The sequence below is a fragment of the Dermacentor silvarum genome, chromosome 1, assembly GCF_013339745.2.
Source record: "Dermacentor silvarum isolate Dsil-2018 chromosome 1, BIME_Dsil_1.4, whole genome shotgun sequence".
Lineage (NCBI taxonomy): Eukaryota > Metazoa > Arthropoda > Arachnida > Ixodida > Ixodidae > Dermacentor > Dermacentor silvarum.
Window position 1 is genome coordinate 132,596,434 of NC_051154.1, and position 10,921 is coordinate 132,607,354.

General features: G+C 39.8%; 1 protein-coding gene across 1 annotated transcript in view; it reads left to right on the forward strand.

Annotated features, from left to right (window-relative positions):
* Positions 1-7,206, forward strand: part of LOC119436054 (uncharacterized) — a 293,233-nt gene extending 286,027 nt beyond the window's left edge. The window contains exons 27-29 of the mRNA XM_037702798.2: positions 468-612; positions 2,322-2,486; positions 5,575-7,206. Of these exons, the coding sequence (XP_037558726.1) occupies positions 468-612; positions 2,322-2,486; positions 5,575-5,648 (384 nt within the window). The 3' untranslated portion in view covers positions 5,649-7,206. The remainder of the gene's footprint in view (positions 1-467; positions 613-2,321; positions 2,487-5,574) is intronic.
* The last annotated feature ends 3,715 nt before the right edge of the window (positions 7,207-10,921 follow it).

Genomic DNA, 10,921 nt, shown 5'->3' on the forward strand with positions numbered 1-10,921 from the left:
GGCCGGTGAACCCCCCCCGAAAGAAATTTCTGGCTACGCCCCTGGTAATGTCAACATACTACATCAAAACACACACACTTATTCCCACTCAGTTATGCTAAAAACGAGTCACGACTGAAACCACTTGCCTGCTGAATTAGTAAACATAACTAACGTATACCAGTTCCATGAAGCAGCACTAGCCAGCATTAAACGATATAATATCGCGCTCAGTATAAGCTACAACGCACAAACAGAAAAAAAAAGAAGGCAGTACTGCTTTAATGAGCTGAACATCTGAAAAGCTTCCAGCATATAATTGGGAACAAAGCATGCCCTTTTCATGAACCAGAAAAGGTATAGAGTTTTTGGGTGTCCAAAATCGCATAACTGTTTCTAGTATACTTATACATTGGAATCGGCAGGAATCTGTAGGCTTTGGGTTTCTCAGTACTATTTGCTTATTGTTACTGAATGCACCATTGTAGATGGACAAGTTCAGGACAAAAGAGCAGCAGGCTGACCAAGAGCTGAGGCAGCTCCTTGGAAATGGAACCTCTGATGTTGAGGAACCCAAAGGAGGGAAATGGGGAACTGTGCCTGGTATGCGGGCTCGGCCAAGGATACCACAAGGTGACTCCCATAAATTAGAAAGCACGTGGCTATATCTCCTGCGGTTAATACGCTTTGTTGATTTGCATTTGAAAGTGTCAGTGCTGTTTTCTAATGCAATTTTTCCGTAGCTGATAGTAATTAGTTGAACTTACATCTTTGAAATGTTGAAGAATTTTAGGTTTGGTTTAAGCTTGACCTAGTCATAGCCATGACCTGTGCATAATTAATAGGTGATAGGTGACGTTAGCAATGATATCAGTATAATATGTATATGTACATATTTAAATTCAGTTGGCAGTTTTCCTTAGGTAATTAATGGCTCTTGCTCAGTAAAGAATAACTGCTATGAGCATCTAGTTTACACTTCTTTGAAATGGTTTCTTTATGATGACTTTTATGCCTCAAAACCGATTGGAAGCACAAGTTATGCTTTATGAGGCTAACTTTAGAACAAGTCATTTTAACCAGAAGCGTTAGCTAGGTAGTATAGGAGCAAACTAACATCCTTTTGTTTTTGACATGGGTTGTTTGGAATGTTATGAGGGATGCCCTATGAAAAGATGTTTTTTCGGCTTGAAGTGGTAGTCCCTGCCTAGAGTGGGCTTTTTGTTTTTGGCTAATGTATTTATAGCTTTTGCACCATACATACTATGACGACCATGAAACAGTAAAAATTGAGTTTTATTTATCTGCCCAAACAGGGCACATAAATGTCTGATGAAATAAAAAAGTTAGCAAATTTTGTGTTCGAAAAATAAAGAATGAAAGAAGAAAGAAATGGAAAAACAGTGGCTTGTCTCGTGTGAGCAACAGATTTGTTTCATAATTAGAATGTCAATTATATGTTTTATGCAGTCCATCAGGATTGACATTATGATACTTCAAGGCATTTTAGCACTTTAATGACACCTGTTACCTGTTGCTCAAAAAGAAAAAGTAAAACACACATGTATGGAGTACCTGTGTGCTCATTATGCAAGCATCTGGAGACAGCATATGTGTGAGCAGTCCATCAAAGACCCTGCATGAAAGAGTTGTCATGATTATGATTGTACACACTAGGCTGTTTGCATGTATAATCACAAGATCATGTGGACCCCCATGAGGCAAGCAACAATGTACCTGGGTTGGGAACACAGATATCCCTTGTGAAATGTTATCAGTTTGCAGAGTAACTTGGCTGTGTGCATGTATTTCCAGTGCAAATATGACAAAATGCAGAAAGAAAAAGGTGACTAACCCCTGTATTCATAAAGGCATCTTAACATGAAGTCCATGCTTGACTTGTTCTAAATTATGCCTGTTGTGAATGTGCCGAAGGAAATGTGATAAGTGTCCTGGGAACATTCACGCCAGGCGTCGTTTAGATCAAGTCAAGCATGTGCTTCAAGTTGAGATACATTTCTGAATACGGGGGTAAGTGCTGTTTTCTTTGCAGCTGCCTGTACTGCTGTGTGTTTTTGTTTCATTTCCTTGATGTATGCACAGAAATACTTGTGTGTTATTCTTGCACCTCATTTTTTCTTTCCTACCAAGAGCTCCTTGTAAAATCATGTTCCATGTAGTATCCGTTGGTTCATTACTACATTGATTTTATGAAAATGTTATACATGAAATCAATGGCCTGCTTTTGTTTGGGAAATCAAATTTTGCTGTCTGGAGATCTGGTAATATAGATTTTTGTGAAATCAGGATTCTGCAGTACTATAACACTTAATGTACTGCAGGCCCTGGGGGGACCCTTGGTCGGCACAGTACTCCAACAAGGGATGATAACCTGACTGATGCTGATGATGAGATCTTAGAGAGCCTTGTCAAAACAGCCACAGCACAGCCTGCACGAAATGAGCCGCGCATTCGCAAGAAAGCTCGCTACGGTGATAGAAAGTCACGTAAGTGGTATCAGTGATCATGCATCCCTGAGGTTTAATCACTTGAAGCAAAAATGCACAAAATCAGTGCTGCTAGCCTGATGCCTTTTCATAATACTGTAAAATCCTTTATTTTCGCGTGCTCCTAATTTGTGCGAATTTCACGATTGGAAAATGTTGCAGAATCCAAGGGCATATGGATGCTACATAAATATATATATATATATATATATAATCAAGGAAAAATTATGGATGCTATACTGAAAACAAAAGAAAAATTTCTTTTGCCGGCTAGTTGTGCTGGTTGTACCCCCTAAAATATGGTGCATTCGATTTACTTGGCTGCACAAGCTTGTGCTATGCCAGAAACAAGATAGTGTGCAAAAGAAACAAGATTGTGTATGCAGCACACCAATCAATTTAGCACAGGCAAGCCCTTGGACAACAAGTGGTTCATGAGAAGTCACGCATGAAGAAGACATAAGACTGAAGTTCCATGCAGGAGGCTAAACATGCTGCACTGTTTCAAAAAGGAAGAAATGGTGCAAAAACACAATGGAGCTTTGTGACCCACGTGAGCCGCCTGGCACATTGCGAAAAGTAGTAGCTGCAAATATGCCAAAGTCCCTGATTCGCAAACAATTGGGGTCACAAAATGATAGGGTTTTACAGTATCTTGTACCATGCACATGTTATTAGTTCAGGCTATGTAGGGGTGCCTCCCCCTATCTATGGAGAAATTGGCTTGCACCTTCACGGTGCCGAGGCCTGCGGTTTGTATGCTTGTATCACAATCTGCAGACTCGAATGAGAGCATGTGCTTATAGCTGCTGAATCTTGGCCTTCTAGTGTAAAAAACAAGCCGGCTGTCACTGTGCAGGCACCTAGAGTTTTCACTCTGTTTGCAGCATAAGTTTCTTATATATTTTGATTTTGGTGTAAACTGTTTTACTGCTTCAAGACAAACAAGTTTCAGTAATATTTTTGCACTAAGTGAGCTATCATGTCTCTCCATGAAACATTTCATTGATAGCCTTTTGTGTCTTAGTACTACAGGTTTCACTGTTTTGGGGGATACTCCAAATGCTTTTTGCTTGTATCTTAGTTGAAACTAGAGCACAAAATATGTATGCCCATTGCAGTTACTAGATCTTTGGGCTTGACAATCAACTAGAACAAGGCATATAGAAAACTGTGTGCTGATTTTTTATGTTCAGGAGGAAAATTATTGAACATTACTTGTTTCATCTGTCTCTCAGCATATTTAGGTATTTTGCTATTCAAGTAATTGACAGCTATTTTTTACTGACATTTGCATTGATTTGTTTTACATTTATCAAAGCTGCATTTCACTTGTGCATTGAGCATTGTGTGTGCACAATATCTTTTTTCTTTTTCATTGATTTGTGATCAGCTCATCATGTAGCTTCACTGTGGTTAAGGTAGGTCATTGGAAGATCACACCTTTTTGCTACTCATTTACTGGGTGGCCTAACTAACGTGGAGCAAGTTAAGAAAAAAAAAAAAAAGCAATGTCTTCTGTCTGTATGAAACCCAGTGTACCGGGTATTTCAGCGAACACTTTCAAAATTTTTTTATAGGTTGCCTATGGCAAATAGCACAGTTTTAGTTCGTGAGCTGGTCTACTCGAAGAGGCGGACATAACTTGCAGAAAAAATTGAAATGCATACTTGACTAATGAACAAAATTTCACTAATTAAGTTTTTAACTAATTACCTTATGGCCTATGTTGCAATTTACAAATTGTAGCCGTGGAGTTCACAAGGCTGTTTGGAGTGACTAAGTGGATCCCACTTAGAACAAATTCTCAGGATGACACCAGTCTCGAGATATTAACTCTCGTTCTTCATCTTCTTTCTGGGGTTTTACGTGCCAAAACCAGTTCTGATTAACTCCTGTGCTTTGCAGAGAAATGTAGTGGCATTCCTGTTACTTTTGTGCTTCAATGCATAAAACAACGTTTTACTAAGAAATTAACTGGAATGCCAATGCATTTCTACGCAAAGTTAGGGAATTAATATCTCGAAACTGGTGTCATCCTGAGAATTCGTTCCAAGTGGATCCGCCTTGCGAACTCCACGGCTACAATTTGTAAATTGCAATATGGGCCATAAGGTAATTAGTTAAAAACTTAATTAGTGGATTTATAGTAATTAGTCGATTATGTATTTCAATTTTTTGTGCAAGTAATGTCCACCTCTTCGAGTAGACCAGCTCATGAACTAGAATTGTGCTATCTGCCGCAGGCAATATTGAAAAATTTTGGGATGTATTTGCTGAAACACCTTGTATGTTGCAACCTTCTGGAGCAACCTCTAGTATTTTTTGTTCTTCTTAATAGAGTAATTACTACTGATTAATTAACAATATTTTTAATTATCAACTTTATGGCCACAATTTCAATATAAGGTTTGTAGAGCACATTTGAAAATATCACTTTAATTTGTTTTCGACGTGTTACCGTTTGTGTAGCTCTTTTTATAACATTTAAAAGAAGGCCACTGTGGTGCACAAGTGGTGGGTTGTGACTGGTTTTTAAAGTTATCACAGGCATTCATTTACGCATGGAAAAGTTAGCTGTGCAAACCATAACACATCACAAACAACTGATAGTGATGTTTTGAAAAGTGCTCTATAAATCTTTTATTGACATTGTGGCAACGAAGATTATAATTAAGAAGTTTGTTAATTAATCAGTACTAGTTGCTCTAATAAGAAAAAAACAAAGATACGGCAGGCTTCTTTAGGAGGTTTCTAACGACATACAATTGGTTTCATCTGCATGGAAGGCTTTTCTTTTTTTTTTAACTGGCTCCAGGTTAGCTGTTAGCCGTAAAGTATTGTGCTGGCCAGCTTGCATCTCTTAAATTTACGTGTCGGATTCTGGTCTGCTCAATTTCATTGAGCACTGTACTGGTGACAACTTCATCTAGAAGTTGTCATTGGATTGAATTGTTTTTATTTGCTTTCATAAACAGCAAATCCCTAAGTCACTTTTTTTTAATGGTACTTTATGCTGGTAGATTACAGTAGGCAGGGAACTTGAAGCATTAATTGTGTTATTTTCTCCTCCCTTTACCATATGCAGTTCGCCGTACCTTAAAGAGTGGGCTGGATCTTTCCGAGGATGAGCGACGTTCTTTGGCTGCAATGTCATCTTAGTGTGGTTCATTCTTGGACCCCTGTAGCAGGAGGTGTTCACACCAAGCAGTACTGTTGAATGACTTCAGCATGACAGAATTAACAAAAAATAGCTGATCTCAAGAGGCGCTGTAAGCAACTTTCTGTTGCCTTATTTTCCCCTTGGCAGTGTAGTGGGACATTTCTGTCATTTAGATTGGATATATCACTTGTAAAGAGACTGTAAGGGGTATTGTGATCAGATTAGAACATGTATTCTTAGTTTTTAATTTGAGGCATGGATTGACATTTGTGCCGAAGTGACAGAATATGTGTGATATCAGCTTTTTTCAATTCTGTGGTGCTCAAGTTACAATTCTGTTTAGAGTGTGGCATGTGGGTCGTCTCGATTTTCTACAAAGTGTTCACATGCAGATTGCCTTCTTGGCCACATCTGAGTACTTTACTCTGATGACACATAGTCTGTAGGATTTTTTTTTTTTTCTCAGTGATGTTTTTTAAAACCAGACATGGAGAATATGTGAGAGCATGTAGGCTAAGAAGCAAGTGGGACATACTCTTGTGGTTCACCAATCACTCCATATGTGATGTGTTAGTTTCAGTGTAAATATGTTGTACTATACTGAGTAGTCTAGTGATTGCCAAGTTTCTTTCTCTCTACTTTGCTTCTATTCGCCATATCTCTATATTCTTGCCCTCCTATTCTCCAAGACTGAATGTTGTTGATGAGTTGTAAAGATGAAATGCAACTCTAAAAAAGACAGCTCTTGTATGGTTTGTTTGCAGACATGACACATTTTGGCCAAGAACAAGTGAAGTTACTTAAGCCAGGTGCATTTTGTTAGCCAATTTGTTTTTGTACAGTAAGAAAGGTTATTTATTTGTTTTTGTTCTGAAACCCCTGTGATCTATTTTCCAAGAAGTGTTTTCTCGCAGTTACTATGTCATGCATCGACTGATAGATTTGTCTTGCAACGGCGACTGCCACTGTAGAAGCTGAGCTTGCAACTGATTTGCGCCAAAGTGGCCACAGTATAAACATATACTAGGAGACATTTGTGTTCCATTTTACATACACACCTGCACAGAGAGAAGCTGTGGCTTTCCTAAGTCCTTTTGTTTGTTTACTGAAATGTACAGTATTAGGTTTTCTTCTGATGACAAAAATGTCATTTTGCTTTGTCAAGAGCAGTTTTTCCTGCAACTTCAGTGCCAGTAGCATCACTTACTTCTTCTCAGAGCCAGGCGTGTTGCAAAGTTGTACTTGCAGCAAGTACATAAACTATCTCAAACATTCATCATGCTCTGAACAATGGTTGCTCTGTTACTGTCTCATTCTGCCAAATATTTTTTTCCTTGAGAAGTGCGTCTTTTGTTTAGTGCATTTTGTTTTTCCTTTCTTTGCTATGTGAGATCTTATGCAGGGTAAGCTAAAAGTATAAGTCTAGGTACTATATGAAAGGGTAAAAGTAGTGTTGCTGCCCCTGTTCGCCTTTAGGACTCAGAAAGCCTAAAGGTGTATGAAAAAGATTGTGACATCTGCAATATTGCCAAATAAAGAACACATCTGCCAGTCTGATTGAATGTCTCGTGATGGTTGGTTCAGTTGCCAAGCTTGAAATTTGGGAATTGAAATAAATGTTGGGAAGATTGGGTGACCAAATCTGATCATAGGCTGACTTACTCATTATGCTGGTGAACCTCATGCCTGCATTTACATAGTCTTCTTGGGTTTCAGTGACTGGTTTTAGAGCCTTGAGAGTCTTGACAGTCTCGACATTTTTAGTCTTTGGGTTGAAGGGTAGGTGTTAATAATAGTGCCTGCAGTCAGGTTTGTGTATGCAACTTGTTTTTACTAGTTTTATAGAATAGTGGGGGGCAGGAAAAAAAAAAGACATTGAGCTGCAGGTCAAATGAGCTTTCTGCTTACCAATTGTGGCTATAGTTCAGGTCTAGAATGCAGAGTATTGCTGCACACGATCATGGCTTTGTGACAAAGACCTGCAGGGTTAGTAATACACTCTTTTTCCAAAAGAGAGAGAAAGAAGAGCACCTTATTGTTGTATACATCAAGAGCACAGGTTGTTCATTGCTATTTGGGCAGGCCTAACTATCACCTATTGTGTTTTATTATGTAGTTGCATCATCTGCTTTGCAGAATAGGTGCATGCTTTGTGGACATCAGTAGTTAGTAGTTCTATTGAACTTGTAAGCAGTCACTACAGCCCCTTTATTACCTGGCACCTCTGTCAATAAATTTGGCTTTTAGGTGTCTTTTTATCTGCAGGTTGGTGTGTAATAGGGTTTGGGGTATTTACATTATTTGTATTTCCATTACATTACGTTAGTTTCAAAAGTGAGGTCTATGAAACCTTCCACAGTTAAGAATGTGGGCTGGCACATTGGCCACAGTCACCAAGTCACCTGTCCTGAGCCTTAGATCTGCTATTGTTTGCTGCAAAGAGCAGTGATGCTAGGTTATATGCAGACAGCGAAGAAAAGGGCACAACTGCCAGTAAGGAAAAGTAAAAATAAAAAACAAAGGTCCATGTAAGTTAAAAGCATGAACAAGGAATCTAAGCAATGAGAGCAATCATAGTGGTTAGCAAGCAGCTATTGGAAAAAGAGAGAGTCAAAAGAACGGGGAAAGGCAGGAGGGAGGTCAACGAGAACAGAAGCTCTGGTTTACCACCAACACTTGAGGAGAAAAAAGCTTGAAAGACATGTCCTGATGGGGCATTTGGTTTACTTGTCAATATCCAGAAGGTCTCGAGGCTAAAAGTAAGGGCCCACTGTTTAGAGGGCCATATGCTTGAAGAGGAACTTGTATTTGCACACAGTTGCCCATTTAAAATAAAGACTGCATCAACTGTGTGAATAAGGTATGAGGAAGATGTGCCAAGAGAAGTTGCAAATTATACTTTCCTAAAGTTCCTGCAAGAATGGTAAGGCCAGCTACATTGCATGCATGTACCAGCCCCTTGTGTGCCTGTGTACCTTGAGAGGATTTTAAAGCTTGTTTGAGTTCAGTGCTTGCTCTTTTATTTATTCCTTTAGATCATGCATCACTTAGTTTTTAGTAGAGTTGGGAATACTTGAACAAGAACATTACTAAAATCTGAACACAAAACACCAAGAAATCAGGACATGTTCTGGGACAGTGCATGGAGCAGCAAAATACATTCAGTTTGTTTGTATTGGCATCAAAATGTTTGTCATGCTCTGGCTACCAAAACACATGCTGCTTTATTCTCTACCATTGAAATAAATTGTTAACATTTTAACCAGCTGCTCATTCAACCTGTTCTCCTCTAAGACATTCCTAGAATTGGTTGGAAAAAAAGACCTTCGCTCCGGTATAAGTGCATGCACTTATCAATGGTTTTCTAAGCCAGATAAGTGTATCCACACATGGCAAGCACATATAATGCTCAGAGGGAAGGAGCTAAGAAGTCTGAAAGGGGCCGAAACAAATGCTGCTTTTGTTTCTTGCATGGCACTGCGGGACTTGATAGCCAGCCCCATCAATAGCTCTTGAATGACTTTACACCCTGGTATAGTAGAACTCCGTGCAGCATAAGCTACAGTACACATGAGGCACAAAGTATTGCGCGCCAAGATGAAATAGCTAGATGGATTTCCGGCAAACCTCTGACATTTCGTAAGTGAGTGCCTGGAATGAAAATAAAACTATCTAGTTGCGGTAAAGTAAACCTTTCACTTTAGGAGCTGTTCTGAAAGAGGACGCTGCTGCTCACAGCACGGCCGCGCCGTATCTTGAAAGCGATCTGCGATGCGGGCGAAGTACGCGCCCGCGCGGGCCTCATCTTCAAAGCGATCTGCGATGGGGACAAAGTGCATGGGTCGAGTGCCAGTAGCTTTGTATGCACTCTGCTTTCGGCGTTAATTGGTTCGCGTTGAAGCGAGACGAGAGACAGCGCGAAGGTCAATTTGCCCGCTGCTGCTGGCGCGCTTTCTCACTCCGGCGTTTTCACAGCGAGTTACCGCGGGCATCGAGCGAGATGTGTTCATGTTTACCTGTGCGCGCGTGACACCGTGCTTGTCTATTTAGTTAGTAAGCGAATGTTTACAACTTTATATGGCCAATTAAAAAAACTACCCTTGCCCCGTATAACTCGCTAATTTGCTATCGTAATCGATGCTTCGCTTTTCGGGCGAAACTGCGACTTTTTATTTATACCGTATTGCCTACAATTTAGGCAAAGTTTGACAAAGAGATATCACGTACACTACAAGTTGCGATGTGTAATTAGCTAATTAACTTCGTAAATTGTTGCTTTAAGGCTTATATTTTGCAATTCCAGAATAAAGCTCGACAGTAGCCATAACCATTTAGCAAAAATCCTGAAGCCCTGAGCTGCAACCACTTTCGCAGTGTCCATCCTCATTATATGTGCTATAAATTACCAGTGGCGTAGCCAGGAATCTTTTTTGGGGAGGGGAGGTAGGGCAGGCAGGTGTCGAACATTGTTTTATGCCAGGTATCCTGGTACACAGAAATTTCAGGGGGTGGGAAGCACATGACCGGTGTGCGTTCCTGTGAAATACACTAGGTGATGTAATGATTTCCCAAAGTACCCCTCTTCCCTGTGCTCGGCAGGATGAAACTAAGGGGAACAGCAACGTATTTCATGGGAGACTTTGTGGACAGATATCCCAAAACTTGTGCTTGTTTTAGGATTTACTCTGAATGAACGAGGCCTTGAGCACTATAACTGGTTTCTATGACAGTTGCGACACGATCGCCAAAGTAAATGATAAAAAAAAATTATTGCGAATTTCAAATCCGCTTTAAATTTGCCTATTGCTATTTGCTGTGCCAAGTAATATCCACGTCTTCCAATGTCCACCACAAGCTATAAAAACAAAGATCTGTAATAATATAAAAAGAAACGGCTGTAGCTGTTGGAGGCCGAATACGAATTTCTAAGCATTAACATAGCTTAACATTATTCATAAATATAGAGGAAGTGGCATGACAATTTCCTTCAGTCATTATTATAATGCTGCAACCTTTGCAATTATAATGTCGCCGAATCAGCTTGCGGAACGTTGTTTTTTTGGCTGTAGCGGGGACAGTACAGCATAGGTTCACGTGGCACATTCTAAGATTATTTTATCACACAAATGCTTCAATTGCGAAACTATTTATGACAACATGGGGATGCCTTGCGTGCGTCTGACGAGGCAGCAACAACATAATTCGGGTAGAGTGGGCTTAGCTCGTCCACCCAGAAACCAAACTTCATCCCCAATACAATATGGCACTGGAT